Here is an 18,250-nt window from a genome sequence, read left to right on the forward strand (position 1 = left end):
CAGAATGGCAGGCAGTGACTAGTGGGGTACCACAAGGTTCTGTGCTGGGGCCCCAGCTGTTTACATTGTACATTAATGATTTAGATGAGGGGATTAAATGTAGTCTCTCCAAATTTGCAGATGACACTGAGTTGGGTGGCAGTGTGAGCTGTGAGGAGGATGCTATGAGGTTGCAGAATGACTTGGATAGGTTAGGTGAGTGGGCAAATGTATGGCAGATAAAGTATAATGTGGATAAATGTGAGGTTATCCACTTTGGTGGTAAAAACAGAGACAGACTATTATCTGAATGGTGACAGATTAGTAAAAGGGGAGGTGCAATGAGACCTGGGTGTCATGGTACATCAGTCATTGAAGGTTGGCATGCAGATAAAGCAGGTGGTTAAGAAAGTAAATGGCATGTTGGCCTTCATAGCAAGGGGATTTGAGTACAGGGGCAGGGAGGTGTTGCTACAGTTGTACAGGGCCTTGGTGAGACCACACCTGGAGTATTGTGAACAGTTTTGGTCTCCTAATCTGAGGAAGGACATTCTTGCTATTGAGGGAGTGCAGCGAAGGTTCACCAGACTGATTCCCGGGATGGCGGGACTGACATATCAAGAAAGACTGTATCAACTGGGCTTGTATTACTGGAGTTCAGAAGAATGAGAGGGGATCTCATAGAAACGTTTAAAATTCTGACTGGTTTAGAGAGGTTAGATGCAGGAAGAATGTTTCCAATGTTGGGGAAGTCCAGGGGTCACAGTCTAAGGATAAGGGGTAAGCCATTTAGGACCGAGATGAGGAGAAACTTCTTCACCCAGAGAGTGGTGAACCTGTGGAATTCTCTACCACAGAAAGTAGTTGAGGCAAATTCACTAAATATATTCAAAAAGGAGTTAGATGTAGTCCTTACTACTGGGGGGATCAAGGGGTATGGCGAGCAAGCAGGAATGGGGTACTGAAGTTGCATGTTCAGCCATGAACTCATTGAATGGCGGTGCAGGCTCGAAGGGCCGAATGGCCTACTCCTGCACCTATTTTCTATGTTTCTATGGGGGGTGAGGGCCGGGGTAAGGGGGATGAAGGTGAGGGTTGGGGTAAGGGGGGATGGGGGGCGAGGGCTGGGGGATGGTGGTGAGGAATGGGGGATGAGGAGGAGGGGGAAATTGGAGGGTTAGGATGGGGGGATGAGGGTTGGAGTGAGGGCTGGGGTAAGGGGGGGTGGGTGTGAGGACTGGGGGGAATGGGAGGGTTAGGATGGGGGATGAGGGTTGGAGTGAGGGCTGGGGTAAGGGAGGGATGGTGGATGAGGGCTGGGGTAAGGGGGGGATGGTGGGTGAGGGCTGGGGTAAGGGGTGGATGGGAGGTGGGGGCTGGGGTCAGGGGTGGATGGGAGGTGGGGGCTGGGATAAGGGGTGGATGAGTGGTGGATGGGAGGTGAGGGCTGGGGTAAGGGGGGGATGGGAGGTGAGGGCTGGGGTAAGGGGGGGGATGGGAGGTGAGAGCTGGGGTAAGGGGGGGATGGGAGGTGAGGGCTGGGATGAGGGAGGCGTTGGGAGGTGAGGGCTGGGATGAGGGGAGGGGAGATTGAAGAGGAGGGGAGGGTTATGTGTTTGCTCCAGTCTGTACTATATATAAAACGTGTTTAATTTTGTTGTGGATCGTTACAGAGGGGAAACTCATTGAAATTGTGTTTGCAATGACAGGGTCTGCTGCCTAGTGAGTGAGCCACAGTCCTGGCTAGTGGGTACAGGATGTGCTGCAGAGGGGACAGATCGAATGTTTAATCTATTGGAAGGAAATGCACCTAATTACGTACCTGCCAAGTCTGTTATTTGGAATGGGCACGATATAACGTATAATTTTTAAATTAACAAAACGCAGCCGTGCCTTCAGCTGCCTGTACCCTGAGCTCTGGATTCTCTCCCTAAGCCTCTCTGCCTCTCTACCCCTCTCCTTTAAAGCGCTCCTTAAAACCTACCACTTTTCGCAGCTTTTGGTCACCTGTCTTAATATCTCCTCATGTGGCTCAGTGTTGACACCAATTCAATAAAGAAGTGGGGTGAAATGAAACTTTTTTTTAAACACAGCGAGTTGTTGTGATCTGGAACTACTTTTGAAGTGTACTTGTGGTTGTAATGTGGGAAACATGGCCGTCAATCTGCACACGGCAAGCTCCCACAAACAGCGACCAAATAATATGTATTTGTTGATGTTGGTTGAGAGATAAATATTGGCCAGGGCATTGTGGATAACTTCCCCTGCTTTTCAAAATAGTGCCATGAGATCTTTTACATCCACCTGAGGGGGTAGACGGGCGCTCGGTTTAAGAGTTTATCCGAAAGACGGCACCTCCGACAGTGCAGTGCTCCCTCAGCACTGCATTGGTGTGTCAGCTTAGATTTTGTGCTCAAGGTTCTGGAGCAGGACTTAAACCCATTACCTTCGGAGTCTTAAAAAAAACAAATTGGTAATACGGAAACATAGACAGGAGTAGTTGGGGGCAAGTCTTGGTGCAATTACCTCTCTCCTGTCACACTCTATGAAGGCACAGTTTTAAGAGGATAACTTCTTTACCCAGAGAGTGTTGAGAATGTGGAATTCGCTGCCGCATGGAGTTGTTGAGGAGAATAGCATAGATGCAATTAAGGGGAAACTAGGTTCTTTATTATTCTTTATTGTCATCCTTTAATATCAGGGTCACCCCCGCCCCCCCCCTTTACCATTCGAGCCTGCTCCCCCGTTCAATAAGATCATGGTTAATCTTTGACCTTAACTCTACTTTCCCGCCCAATCCCCATATCCCTTGATTTCCCCCAGAGTCCAAAAATCTATCAATCTCAGCCTTAAATATACTCAGAGACTCGGCATCCATAGCCCTTTGGGTTAGAGAATTCCAAAGATTCAAATCCCTCTCAGCGAAGAAATTTCTCCTCATTTCGGTCTTAAATGACCGACCGCTTATCCTGAGACTATGTCCCCTGGTTCTAGACTCTCCAGACAGGGGAAACAACCTCTCAGCATCTACCCTGTCAATCTCCCTCAGAATCTTGTGTTTCAATGAGAACACCTCTCTTTCTTCTTAACTCCGGAGCGTATGGGCCCAATGTACATTGGGGAAGGGGGATGGGATGAGGAGGGGAAATGGTGAGGTGGAGGAGGGATGCAAATAATCCCCATAATATAATGGAGGGTAATCTTAGTCATGGGTTAAAGACAATCTGTGCATGGGATCTTCTGTTTTTGTGAGGAGGGCTGTCATCTATTGTAAGGTGTGTATGTGTGTGCTTAAATTAGACTTGTAGTGTGAAGAATCTGCTCGTAGCTGGAGTATGGGTAAGAAATGATGGAGTCAGCAACAACAGGAAATGATGCTGTATCAGGACTATCTCAGTCACACACTGTCGCTGACTTGTGTCTGACAGTTTCTAACAGAGGACATGTCATGCTGCAATAATGGTGTGTGTTAATCCCGTAGAAAGAAAGACTATATCGTGTTTTTCACAAGCTCAGGACATCCCAAAGTGCTTTACAGCCAATGAAGTACTTTTGAAGCGTAGTCAGTGTTGTAAAGTAGGAATGGCAGCAGCCAATTTGCGCACAGCAGGATCCCACAAACAGCAATGTGACAATGACCAGCTCATCTGTTTTAGTGATGTTGGTTGAAGGATAAATATTGACCCAGGATACTGGGGAGAACTCCCCTGCTCTCCTTCCCAGTAGGAAACTTGGTGTTGCCTGACTTTGCATTTTATTTAAATTTCAGGATATCTTGTGAGCTGGAGGAGGGCAGGAATCTTACTGTGAATCTAATGTTGTTGAAGTATAGAAAGCTCAGTACTTCTGTTCATAGTTCAGCTGATTCTGCATGACTTAACTCAGTATGTCCTGGCTCAGTGTGATTGGGACAGTCATGCCACATACTGTGTTGATGCAAAGCAGTTTGAGATTGATGGCGAGGGGAGATGTGCAGAGTTACGTTGAAGATCAATAGTTTCCATTGACCATGGGCCAGGAGAGAGTTTGACTCCACTTCAGCTTTGTATCAACTGCACCATTATGAAGTGAGGTTAAAACAGTTGGTCCAGCTAAGAATTTATTTTAAAATTCACATTTTAATCCTTCTAATTTTAACAGAGCCCCGACTCTGCTGTCAGCACCTAGAATCGTAGAAAAACACAGCACACGAGGAGGCCATTCGGTCCATCGTGCATGTGCTGGCTCTTTGAAAGAGCTGTCCCATTAGTCTCACTCCCCTGCTCTTACTCCAGAGCCCTGTGAATGTCTCCTAGTCAACAATTTATCCAATTCTCTATTGAATCTGCTTCCACCACCCTTTCAGGCAGGGCACTCCAGATCACCATAACTCGCTGTGCAAAAATGTATCCCCTCATTTACACCCTGAACTCACTGCCTCAGAGAGCTGTGGAAGCTGGGATATTGAATACATTTAAGACAGAAATAGACAGTTCCTTAAACGATAAGGGAATAAGGGGTTATGGGGAACGGGCAGGGAGGTGGACCCGAGTCCATGATCAGATCAGCCATGATCATATTGAATGGTGGAGCAGGCTCAAGGGGCCGTATGGCCTACTCCTGCTCCTATTTCTTATGTTATACCAGACAAGAGTACACGTAAATATTATTCATATGGACTTCAAATAAGAAGATAAATGAAATGAAAGCATGTAATGTCTGATGCAGGACTTAATGCAATTATCAAATAATAATCACGACTATTGTAAAACCAATCGACCAATCTATTCAATTCATTAGTAAGAAAAACTGATGTAAATAATTAACCTGTTAACCTGTGGATTCTTTCATGGCATAAAACTGGAAAATTAATGCACAAGGTTATTCACAACTGACTTTACACAGGATGTACGGCACAGAAACAGGCCTTTCGGCACAACTAGTCCGTGCTAGCGTTTATGCTCCACTCGCACCTCCTCCTGTCTTTCCTCATCTAAATCTAACAACATAATCCTCTGCTCCCTTCTCCCTCTTATGCTTGTCCTGATATTAATATCGCATTTCTTGTATCGTCCTTGTAAATCTTCTCTGCGCCCTCTCCAGTGCCTCTATATCCTTTTTATAATCTGGTGACCAGAACTGCACGCAGTACTCTGCAAATATGGTCTAACCAAGGTTTGATACAGGTTCAGCATAACGGCCCTACTTTTCAATTCTATCCCTCTAGAAATAAAGCCTAGTGCTTGGTTTGCTTTTTTATGGCCTTGCTAACCTGTGGCACAACTTTTAGTGATTGGTGTATCTGTACTCCAAGATCCCTTTGTTCCTCTACCCCACCCAGACTTGCACCTTCCAAGTAATAAGTGACCTTCCTATTCTTCCTACCAAAATGTACTGCCTCGCATTTATGTGTTGAACTTCATTTGCCAATTATTTGCCCATTCTGCAAGTTAATTAATGTCCTCCTGTAATTTGTCGCATTTCTCAGTATTCACTCTTTCCCCCCCCCCCCCCCCCCCCCCCCCCGCAAATTTGGTACCATCCGCAAATTTAGAAATTGTGTTTTTGATTTCAAAGTCTAAATAGTTAATATGAACAGCAGTGGTCCCAGCCCTGATCCTTGTGGAAGACCATTACCCACCATCTGCCACTGTGAATAGCTACCCTTTACTGCCACTCTCTGCATTCTGTCTTGCAGCCAGCTTGCATCCCATTTTGCCACTTGTCACGTGACACTCTATTGTCTGACCTTATTCATTAGTCTATTATGGGGTACCTTATCGAAGGCCTTTCAAAAATCTAGATAAATTAAACCTACTCCATTACCATTGTCTACTCTCTCTGTTACTACTTTAAAACATTCAATAAGTTTAGTCAAGCAGAGTTTTCCCTTTTTTGAAATCCATGCTGACTATTCATTATTATACTTTTTATTTCTAGACGTTCTATTTTCTCCTTTAGTAGGGATTCCATTATTTTTCCAACCACCGATGTTAAGCTGACTAGTCTGTAATTATCTAGACATGTTCTATTCTCCTCCTTAAATATAGATACTCCGTTAGCTGTTTGCCAGTCCTCTGGCAATACACCTTTTTCTGAAGAATTATTAAATATGTGCAGTAATGTCTCTGATATCTCTTCCTTAGATTCTTTTAAAATACGTGGATGCCAGGGGTTTTATCCTGAGTTTGATTAGTTTATTTAATGTATCCCTTTCTTTATTTTAAATGCATTTCTCATTACTCATGTCATGTCCACTTGTTCTATCTAAATACCGAAGCAAAATAATGATTTAATATTTCTGCCATCTCGCTATCGTTACTTGTGGCCTTGCCTGTCTATCCTTTAGTGGCCCTATTCTCACCCAACCTTCCTTTTCTATTACCTTCCTGTAAAATATTTAATTTTGTTTTATGTTCCTTGATAATTTCACTTCATATTTCCTCTTTGCCTTCCTAATTTTTTTTTTTACTTCTCTCCTGATCTCCTTTGTATTCTCCCTTATCATGCCCTACCCTGTTGTTTATCTACTTAATGTATGCTTCTTTCTTTACCCTCAATTGGTCAAATCACTTTCAATCACCTGATGCCCCAAATCATTTCCACCATCTACAAGGTACAAGTCAGAAATGTGATGGAATACTCTCCACGTACCTGGATGAGTGCAGCTGCAGCACCACTCAAGATGCTCGACACCATTCAGGATAAAGCAGCCGCTTGATTGGCACCCCACCCACCACCTTCATCATTCACTCCCTTCACCACTTTCGCACTGGGAGGGAGGAACTATCACTAAAGTAGTAGTACTCGGTAAAATAATGGGACTAAAGGCGGACAAGTCTCTTGGACCTGATGGCTTGCATTGTAGGGTCCTAAAAGAAGTGGCTGCAGAGATAGTGGCGGCATTGGTTGTAATCTACCAAAATTCCCTGGATTCTGGGGAGGTCCCAACGGATTGGAAAACCACAAATGTAACGCCCTATTTAAAAAAGGAGGCAGACAAAAAGCAGGAAATATAGACCAGTTAGCCTAACATCTGTCGTTCGGAAAATGTTGGGAGTCCATTATTAAGCAAGCAGTAGCAGGACATTTGGAAAAGCATAATTCAATCAAGCAGAGTCAGCATGGGTTTATGAAGGGGAAATCATGTTTGACAAATGTGCTGGTGTTCTTTGAGGATGTAACGAGCAGGGTGGATAAGGGGGAACCAGTGTATTTGGATTTCCAGAAGGCATTTGATAACGTGCCACGTAAAAGGTTACTGCACAAGATAGAAGTTCCCGGGGTTATCATGGATTGAGGATTGGCTAACGAACAGAAAACAGAGAGTCGAAATAAATGGATTATTTTCCGGTTGGCAAATGGTAACTCGTGGGGTGCTGCAGGGATCGGTGCTGGGGCCTCAACTATTTACAATCTATATTAATGACTTGGATGAAGGGACCGAATGTAATGTAGCCAATTTGCTGATGATACAAAAAGGATGGGAGAGCAAATTGTGAGGAGAGGAGACACATGAAATCTGCAAAGAGATATAGACAGGCTGAGTGAGTGGGCAAACATTTGGCAGGTGGAATACAATGTGATACAATGTGAGGTTGTCCACTTTGGCAGAAAAAATAGAAAAGGTCATTGCAATTTTTCTCCATTTAAATTGTAGAGTGCTGCAGTACAGAGGGACCTGGGGTCCTTGTGCATGAAACGCAAAGTTAGTATGCAGGTACAGCAAGTGATCAGGCAGGCAAATGGAATGTTGGTCTTTATTGCAAGGGGGATAGAGTAGAAAAGCAGAGAAGTCCTGCTACAACTGTACAGGGTATTGGTGAGGCCACACCTGGAGTACTGCGTACAGTTTTGGGCTTCGTATTTAAGGATTATACTTACATTGGAGGCTGTTCAGTGAAGGCTCACTAGGTTGATTCTGGAGATGAGAGGGTTGATTTATGAAGGTAGGTTGGGCCTATACCCATTGGAGTTTAGAAGAATGAGAGGTGATCTTATCGAAACATATGATATGAAGGGGGCTCGACAAGGTGGATGCAGAGAGGATATTTCCATTCATAGGGGAAACTAAAATTGGGGGACATAGTCTTCGAATAAGGGGCCACCCATTTAAAACTGAGATTAGAAGGAATTTCTTCTGATGGTTGTAAATCTGTGGAATTCTCCATCCCAGAGAGCTGTGGAGACGAGGTCATTGAATATATTTAAGGTGGAGATAGACAGATTTTTGAGTGATAAGGGAGTAAAAGATTATGGGGAGTGGGCAGGGAAGTGGAGCTGAGTCCATGATCAGATCAGCCATGATCTTATTGAATGGCGGAGCAAGCTCGAGGGGCCAGGTGGCCGACTCCTGCTCCTATTTCTTATGTTATGTTCTTAATTAGAGACCCTGTCCCTTTTATTGATGAATTTAAAATGTCTATATTAAAATGTGAGCCAGTGGGTTGTGAGCCCCAGAGCCTTGTGTCCACTAAGGGCAATAAAGGCCCCCAGCCTTCCCTGGCCCCAGGCGCTGAACAAGGGACTGCACAAAGTCGTGCGCTGCGGCTCAAGTCCCGCCCCTCGGGCTGCCCGATTGTTGGTTGGAGGACCCGCTGGCTCGCTGCTCCAGGCCGCTCCACTCGCTCCCCATTGGTCGGAAGCTCCCGTCAATCAGGCCGTTGTCCCATGACACGTGTCCTTCGAGCGCGCTCCGTCAAACTGGTGGAAACTGGTCTCGGGACCCGGATGTACGGACTATCTGGTTTGGATTTCCCTTTATTCTCCCTATCTCCCCCATCAAGAAGAAAAAAATGTTGGAGATGATGTAATGGGTTTGGATTTTAGCATGGGGAGTAGGGATAATGTGTGTGATAGGGATTTACAGCTGTGGGGACACCAGAGAGGAATGTGTGTACCATAGGAACTAGAATTGACTGTTCTGAATTTCTATCCTGTCCTCAGTGATGATTTTTGTAAACTCCTTTTACAGGGGATTAGAAAGGGAAGATTTGTAGATGGGAAACTCACACCAAACATCACCAAGATCTGACAGTCACTCAATCCACCGCAACATGAATATCATCGGCCTTTGAATGTGGAAAGATAAATGTTTGTCTCTTGTCTGTGGGAAAAGCGTGAGCCGATCAAAAGTGGCAGTAAGGAATGCAAAATTCCAAAGGGGCTTTACCCGCTGCCCGAAACACCAACAACAACCTCAAAAAAACACTATCGGATTTGTCAAGTACAATTTCCCCTTCATAAATCCGTGTTGATTCTGCCCAATCCTGTTATTACTTCCGAAGTGCCCTGTTACCACGTGTTTAATAATAGATTCCAGCATTTTCTCTACTACTGATTTCATGGCTACTGGTACTGCACGGCTTAGATACAGAGTAAATCTCACTCCATCCTATCCCAAACAACACCAGGGTTGATAGAGTAAATCACAGTCTACAATATCCCAAATACTCCCAGGGCACGTACAGCATGGGTTAGATACAGAGTAAAGCTCCGTCTACACAGTCCCATCAAACACTCCCCAGGCAGGTACAGTACAGGTTAGACACAGAGTATATCTTCCTCTACTCTGCCTCAAGTACTCCCAGGACATGTACAACACGGGTCAGATACAGAGAAATCTCCACCCATGACTAGACCACACCCACTGACTGCTTAACCAGAAGGCAATGCAGGTCAGCGAGCACAGGGGTGATGGGTGAGCTTGACTTGTTGCGAGTTAGGGCATGGGCTGCCGAGTTTTGGATCAACTCTAGTTTATGTCGGGTAGAATGTGGGAGGAGTGCGTTAGAATCGTCATGTCCAGAGGTGACAAAGGCGTGGATGACCTGAGGCAAGAGTGTAGACGGGCGATGTTTCAGAGGTGGATTAAGCAATCTTAGTTATGCTGCGCATAGGATATGTGGTCAAAAACTAATTTCGGGGTCAAGTATGACACCAAGGTTGCGAATAGTCTGGTTGAGCATCAGACAGAAGATGGAGTCGGTGGCTCAGGAACGGAGTTTGTGACAATGACAATTACAAATATTAAAATATTTCACAGGCTATCACGTGCAAAATGTGTGGACGAGTTTTTAAAATGAAATTGGTTCCAAAAATAGGTTAACTGATACAGAAAGTAACGGATTTCAAATATTATGCAAGACAGTCCAATAAAGGGTTGGTTCAAAGGATTTCCGCTGAGTTTACAGTGAGGCACTGCAGTTAAGTCCACTACAACCACAAGTCATGTACTCAAACGGAACAAGTTTGAGGTTTGATATGATAGAAGGCGAACTAGGTGAGAAGTGATATAAGTTAGAGTAAGAAAAAGCACTAAAATTGAACAGTCGGTAACAGAAAATCAACTACTCTCCTCTGATCACGGAGAAATATGGAAACATAGAAAATAGATGCAGGAGTAGTCCATTCGGTCCTTTGAGCCTGCACCACCATTCAATAAGATCATGGGTGATCCTTCACCTCAGTACCCCTTTCCTGCTTTCTCTCCATACCCCTTGATCCCTTTAGCCGCAAGGGCCATATCTAACTCCTTCTTGACTATATCCAATGAACTAGCATCAACAACTCTCTGCGGCAAATAATTCCACAGGTTAACAACTCTCTGAATGAAGAAGTTTCTCCTCAGCTCAGTCCTAAATGGCTTACCCCTTATCCTTAGATTATGTCCCCTGGGATCCCAGCAATGAGCCTTGCAGCACCCCACTAGTCACTGCCTGCCATTCTGGAAAGGACCCATTAATCCCGACTCTCTGCTTCCTGTCTGCCAACTAGTTCTCTATCCACGTCAGTACATTACCCCCAATACCATGTGATTTAATTTTGCACACAAATGTCTTGTGTGGGACCTTGTCAAAAGCCTTTTGAAAGTCCAAATACACCACATCCACTGGTTCTCCCTTGTCCACTCTACGAGTTACATCCTCAAAAAATTCTAGAAGATTTCTCAAGCATGATTTCCCTTTCATAAATCCATGCTGACTTGGACCAATCCTGTCCCTGCTTTCCAAATGCGCTGCTATTATTTCTTTAATAATTGATTACAACATTTTCCCCACTACTGATGTCAGGCTAACCGGTCTATAATTCCCTGTTTCTCTCCCCATTCTTTTTTTTTTTAACGTGGTGTTACATTAGCTACCCTCCAGTCCATAGGAACTGATCCAGTGTCGATAGACTGTTGGAAAATGATCACCAATGCATCCACTATTTCTAGTGCACTTCCTTAATTACTCTGGTATGCAGACTATCAGGCCCCAGGGATTTATCGGCCTTCAAACCTATCAATTTCCCTAACATAATTGCCCACCTAATAAAGATTTCCTTCAGTTCTTCCTTCTCACTAGATCCTCTGTCAGCTGGTATTTCCGGAAGGTTATTTGTGTTTTCCTTCGTGAAGACAGAACCAAAGTATTTGTTCAATTGGTCTGCCATTTCTTTGTTCCCCATTATAAATTCACCTGAAGCTGACTGCTAGGGAACCTACGTTTGTCTTCACTAATCTTTTTCTCCTCACATATCTATAGAAGCTTTTGCAGTCAGTGTTTATGTTCCCAGCAAGTTTCCACTTCTACTCTATTTTCCCCCTCCTAATTTAACACTTTGTCCTCCTCTGCTGGATTCTAAAGTTCTCCCAGTCCTCAGGTTTGTTTCTTTTTCTGGCCAATTTATATGTCTCTTTCTTGGATTTAACACTATCCTTAATTTCCCTTGTTAGCCACGGTTGAGCCACCTTCTCCGTTTTATTTTTACACCAGACAGGGATGTACAATTGTTGAAGTTCATCCATATGATCTTTAAATGTTTGCCATTGCCTATCCACCGTCAACCCTTTAAGTATCATTAGCCAGTCTATTCTAGCCAATTTACGTCTCATACCATCGAAGTTACCTTTTCTTAAGTTCAGGACCCTCGTCTCTGAATTAACTGTGTCACTCTCCATCTTGATAAAGAATTCTACCATATTATGGTCACCCTTCCCCAAGGGTCCTCGCACAACAGGATTGCTAATTAATCCTTTCTCATTACACATCACCCAGTCGAGGAAGTCCAGCCCTTTAGTTGGTTCCTCAATATATTGGTCGAGAAAACCATCTGTAATACACTCCAGGAAATCCTCCTCCACCGTATTGCTACCAGTTTGGTTAGTCCAATCTATATGTAGATTAAAGTCGCCCATGATAACTGCTGTACCTTTATTGCATGCATCCCTAATTTCTTGTTTGATGCTGTCCCCGACCTCACTCCTACTGTTTGGTGGTCTGTTCACAACTCCCACTAGCATGTTCTGCCCTTTGGTATTCCGCAGCTTCACCCATACAGATTCGACATCATCCAAACTAATGTCCTTCCTTACTATTGCGTTAATTTCCTCTTCAACCAGCAACGCTACCCCACCTCCATTTCCTTTCTGTCTATCCTTCCTGAATGCTGAATATCCCTGGATGTTGAGTTCCCAGCTTTGGTCACCCTGGAGCCATGACTCTGTGATGCCAATTATATCATATTCGTTCATTGCTGCCTTCGCAGTTAATTAGTCCACTTTATTACGAATACTCCTTGCATTGAGGCGCAGAGCCTTCAGGCTTGTCTTTTTAACACACTTTGCCCCTTTAGAATTATGCTGCAATGTGGCCTTTTTTGATTTTTGCCTTGGGTTTCTCTGCCCTCCACTTTTACTTTTCTTTTTTCTCTCTTTTGCTTCAAATATTCGACACACTGTTTGAAACAACGCTGATTTATTTCATATTTATACACAATATTAATCCCTAGCTCATATATAGGGGTTATTAAGATCATCAAAAACAAGCAATAACTGCCAGAATGAACATGGTTCAGTGTCCAATGCAATCACAGTAAATCCTGCTCCAGTCACAAATTCAGACTGGCAATGGCGGCGCTTTTGGCCAGCATGCCCCGCGGGGAGAATGTGCCGCACCGAGACACAGGAAGTCAGTGCGCAGGCGCGGATCGAGGCTGGGTTTGGAGCATGCGCTATTCGTGTAATGGCGGAAGAGACACGTTTCGCATTGGCTGCTCAGAATTGTCATTTTCAGCGGGTTGGAGGGGAGCAATGGATCAGCGGGGAGCTGAGGAGGCTTCATAAACAACCGGTGCCCGCCGCCATCCCGGAATAATAACCGCAATATCGGCGGTTGCATCTTCGGGGCTTTCTCCCGCTCGCAAACCCAGGCTAACGGCGGCCATCTTGGTGCAGGAAAGTAGGTTCAGCAATGTACTGTTCAAGGAAACTATCCCGGATACACTCTATGAACACCTCCTCAAGACTACCCTGACCAATTTGCCTTGTCCAATCAACATGAAGTTTTAAATCACCCATAATTATTGCCGTTCCTTTATTGCAAGCCTCCTTTATTTCTTGATTTATACTCCGTCCAACAGTGTAGCTACTGTTAGGGGGCCTATAGACTACACCCACCAGTGACTTTTTCCCTTTATTATTCCTTATCTCCACCCAAACTGATTCAATATCTTGATCCTCTGAGCAAATATCATTTCTCACTAACGCACTGATCCCATCCTTTATTAACAGAGCTACCCCACCTCCTTTTCCTTTCTGTCTGTTCTTCCGAATTGTCAAATACCCCTGAATATTCAGTTCCCAATCCTGGTCACCTTGCAACCACATCTCTGTAACGGCTATCAGATCATACCCATTTGTATCTATTTGTGCCGTCAACTCATCTATTTTGTTATGAATGTTATGTGCATTTAGACAGAGAGCTTTTAAATTTGTTTTTTTACCCTTTTTTCCTGCTTTTTTCCTCTGTCCTTCAAACTCACTTTCTACATTTTTGCTTTCTAATTCCAGCTTTACTTCCCTCCCTAATGAATCGATTTTCAGGTGCCCATCCCCCTGCCAAGCTGGTTTCATCCCTCCCCAACAGCACTAGCAAATGCCCCCGCGAGGATGTTAGTCCTGGCTCTGTTGAGATGCAACTCGTCCGGTTTGGACATGTCCCACCTCCCCTAGAAGCGGTCCCAATGCGTCAGGAATCTAAAGCCCTCCCTCCTGCACCATCTCTCCAGTCACGCAGTCATCTGCTCTATCTTCCTATTTCTGTACTCATTAGCTCATGTCACCGGGAATAATTTTAAATATTACACTAGACCCTGTCACTGTTTATAATTACACAAGACCTTGTCTCGGTTTATATTACATTTGACCCTGTCTCTGTTTATATTACACTAGACCCTGTTTTGTTTATATTCCACTAGACTCTGTCCCTGTTTATATTACATTAGACCCTGTCCCTGTTTATATTACACCAGACCCTGTCCCTGTTTATATTACATTAGACAGTATCTCTGTTTATAAATAGAAGTATAGAGTACGAAAGTGTGGATATTATGATGAACTTGTACAAAGCACTGGTTCGGCCTCAACTGGAGTATTGTGCCCAATTGTGGGCAACACACTTTAGGAATAATGTGAAGGCCTTAGAGAGGATGCAGAAAAGATTTACGAGAATGATTCCAGGGATGAGGGACTTCAGTTACCTGGACAGACTGAAGAAGCTGGGGTTGCAAGGGGGTTAGAGTATAAAAGCAGAGAAGTCCTGCTACAACTGTACAGGGTATTGATGAGGCCACACCTGGAGTACTGCATTCAGTTTTGGTCTCAGTGTTTAAGGAAGGATATACTTTCATTGGAGGCAGTTCAGAGAAGGTTCACTAGGTTGATTCCTGAGTTGAGGTGGTTGACCTATGAAGAAAGGTTGAGTAGTTTGGGCCTATACACATTGGAGTTCAGAAGAATGAGAAGTGATCTTATTGAAACATAAAAGATACTGAGGGGGCTTGACAAGGTAGATGCAGAGAGGATGTTTCCACTCATAGGGGAATCTTGAACCAGGGGGCATAGTTTCAGAATAAGGGGTTGCCCATTTAAAACTTAGATGAGGGGGAATTTCTTCTCTTGAGTGTTGTAAATCTGTGGAATTCTCTGCCCCGGAGAGCTGTGGAGGCTGGGTCATTGAATATATTTAAGGTGGAGATAGACAGATTTTTGAGCGATATGGGAGTAAAGGTTTATGTGGAGTGGGCAGGGAAGTGGAACTGAGGCCATGATCGGATCAGCCATGATCTTATTGAATGGTTGAGGACCAGAGGACACAGATTTAAGGTGATGGGCAAAAGAACCAAAGGCGACACAAGAAAAAACCTTTTTGCATAGTGAGTGGTTAATATCTGGAATGCACGGCCTGAAAGGGTGGTGGAGGCAGACTCAATCACGGCTTTCAAAAGGGAGTTGGATAAGTGCCTGAAAGAAAAACAGTTGCAGGGCTGTGGGGTAAGAGCGGGGGAGTGGAACTGGCTGAGGTGCTCTTGCAGAGAGCTGGCACGAGCTCGATGGGCCAAATGGTCTACTTCCATGCTGTAACCATTATCTGATTCTATGGTTCTAACTCTATTAGAATAAGCCTCTTCCCTTCTCCCTCATTTGCTGATCTTAAGTGCATCGATACTGGAAACACAGAGCGACCAATCCAGAGCCGCTCTGTATCAGGGTGGGCGCTGGATGCAGAAGTCGCTCCCTGGCCTCCTGTGTGGGTCTGTTTGTTGCATCAGTTTGAGCTGGAGTGGAGAGGGAGGGGTGAGGGCGGGGGAGGGGGGTTAGAAGCTGCTGGGTTTAATCCCCAGTACCTCTGAGCCCAGTCGGGTACCCAACAATTTCCGATGAGAGACTGTCAACGGCGTTGGATTCTAGGGGAGATTAGGTTGCGAAACAGACACTAGGTTCCGCACAATGTGGAAGAGTATTGGTTTAGGAACAAGTACATCTGTAGAGGCTTTCAATGTACAGATTTGTTTTAATCTATTCTTGGGATGTGGGTGTCGCTAGTAAGGCCAGAATATATTTCCAATTTCCATTTGCCCCTTGACAAGGTGATGGTGCGCCTTCTTCTCGAACCGCTGCAGTCCGTGTGGTGACGGTCCTCCCACAATGCTGTTAGGTGAGGAGTTCCAGGATTTTCACCTAGTGACAATGTAGGAACGGTGATATATGCCCAAGTCAGGATGGTGGGAGACTTGGAGGGGAACTTGGAGGTGATGGATTTCCCAAGCACCTGGTGCCTTGGTCTATCTAAGTGGGAGAGATTGTGGGTTTGGGAGGTTCTGTCAAAGTTCTGGTCGAGTTGCAGATGTATAAAGTCCCTCCCCTTCACCCCACCCACCTCTCCCTCTACCCATCGAGGCCAGAGTCTTGTGTAGGCCCAGACCAGGTGGTGGGTTCCCGTCCCTGAAGTACATCAGTGACCAGTTGGGTTTTTATGACAATCCGACAGCTGTCATGGTCACTTTTTTTCTGCTGATGGCCGCACAAATAGCCAGGTTCATTCAGCTCAATTTCACAACCTGCCTTAGTGTTTTTGTGGGTTTTCTCTCACCCAACCTTTTTCCTGTTTGAAATTCATTTTACAGGGTATTAAACGGGGAGGATTTGTCGAACGGAGGCTCAAACCAAACATCACATTAAGATCTGACGGCCACTCGAATCGTCGGGACCTGAATATCATCGGCCTTTGACCATGGAAGCAAAAAGCACTGTTCACAGCGGGGAGAAAGGATGCACGTGCTCTGTGTGTGAACAAGGCTTCAGTCGATCATCCAACCTGGAGAGACACAAGTGCAGTCACACTGGGGAGAAACTGTGTAAATGTGCGGATTGTGGGAAACGTTTCAAATGCCCGTCCCAGCTGGAAACACATCGGCGGGGTCACACTGGGGAGAGGCCGTTCAGCTGCTCCGACTGCAGGAAGGGATTCACTACATCATCCGACCTGCTGAGACACCAGCGAGTTCACACTGGGGAGAGGCCGTTCACCTGCTCCGACTGCGGGAAGGGATTCACTCGGTCATCCAGCCTGCTGGAACACCAGCGCGTTCACACTGGGGAGAGGCCGTTCAGCTGCTCCGACTGCGAGAAGGGATTCAATACATCATCCAACCTGCTGAGACACCAGCGAGTTCACACTGGGGAGAGGCCATTCACCTGCTCTGAATGTGGGAAGAGATTCACTCAGTCATCCAACCTGCTGATACACCAGCGAGTTCACACTGGGGAGAGGCCGTTCACCTGCTCCGACTGCGAGAAGGGATTCACTACATCATCCGACCTGCTGAGACACCAGCGAGTTCACACTGGGGAGAGGCCGTTCACCTGCTCTGAATGTGGGAAGAGATTCACTCAGTCATCCAACCTGCTGATACACCAGCGAGTTCACACTGGGGAGAGGCCGTTCACCTGTTCCGACTGCGGGAAGGGATTCACTCGGTCATCCAGCCTGCTGGAACACCAGCGAGTTCACACTGGGGAGAGGCCGTTCACCTGCTCTGAGTGTGGGAAGGGATTCACTGCATCATCCCACCTGCTGACACATCAGCGAGTTCACACTGGAGAGAGGCCGTTCACCTGCTCTGAGTGTGGGAAGAGATTCACTGCATCATCCCACCTGCTGACACACCAGCGAGTTCACACTGGGGAGAGGCCATTCACCTGCTCTGAGTGTGGGAAGGGATTCACTACATCATCCCACCTGCTGACACACCAGCGAGTTCACACTGGGGCGAGGCCGTTCACCTGCTCTGAGTGTGGGAAGGGATTCACTACATCATCCCACCTGCTGACACACCAGCGAGTTCACACTGGGGCGAGGCCGTTCACCTGCCCTGAGTGTGGGAAGGGATTCACTGAGTCATCCAACCTGCTGATACACCAGCGAGGTCATACTGGGGAGAGGCCGTTCACCTGCTCTGAGTGTGGGAAGGGATTCACTCAGTCATCCAACCTGCTGAAACACCAGCGAGTTCACACTGGGGAGAGGCTGTGCACCTGCTCCGATTGTGGGAAGGAATTCACTGAGACATCCAGCCTACTCTCACACCAGCGAGTTCACACTGTGGAGAGGCCATTCACCTGCTCAGAGTGTGGGGAGGGATTCACTCGATTATCCCATCTGCTGACACACAAGCGAGCTCACAAGTGACTGCAGGGGTGGGATTCTGCTGTTATTGCTGCTGTTAATCACATCCCGGCTGAATCGTGTTTATTCTGAAAGTTGGGGTTTGTTTCCGCTGAAATTAATAACTCCTGTAACTGGATTGGAATTTGATATTTAGGATATATATAAATAAATTAGAGTTGCTTTCAAAACATTTCTGTAGATTTTTGACTTTCCCGCCCGAGTATTTAGCATCACCTGGCTGGAGCTCAGAGAGGACAATCTGGGGGAGGATTGTATGGGGAGAGGACTTCAGCCTGGAC

The 18,250-nt window shown here is 45.7% G+C and overlaps 1 protein-coding gene across 1 annotated transcript; it reads left to right on the top strand.

Annotated features, from left to right (window-relative positions):
- The first annotated feature begins 16,440 nt into the window (after positions 1 to 16,440).
- Positions 16,441 to 18,042, top strand: LOC139256309 (zinc finger protein 229-like). The gene has a single exon (XM_070874187.1). It carries the CDS (start codon positions 16,515 to 16,517, stop codon positions 17,970 to 17,972), a length of 1,458 nt encoding a protein of 485 aa, XP_070730288.1. The 5' UTR covers positions 16,441 to 16,514; the 3' UTR covers positions 17,973 to 18,042.
- The last annotated feature ends 208 nt before the right edge of the window (positions 18,043 to 18,250 follow it).

This window comes from Pristiophorus japonicus, unplaced genomic scaffold (genome assembly GCF_044704955.1).
Source record: "Pristiophorus japonicus isolate sPriJap1 unplaced genomic scaffold, sPriJap1.hap1 HAP1_SCAFFOLD_709, whole genome shotgun sequence".
NCBI classification, from domain to species: domain Eukaryota; kingdom Metazoa; phylum Chordata; class Chondrichthyes; family Pristiophoridae; genus Pristiophorus; species Pristiophorus japonicus.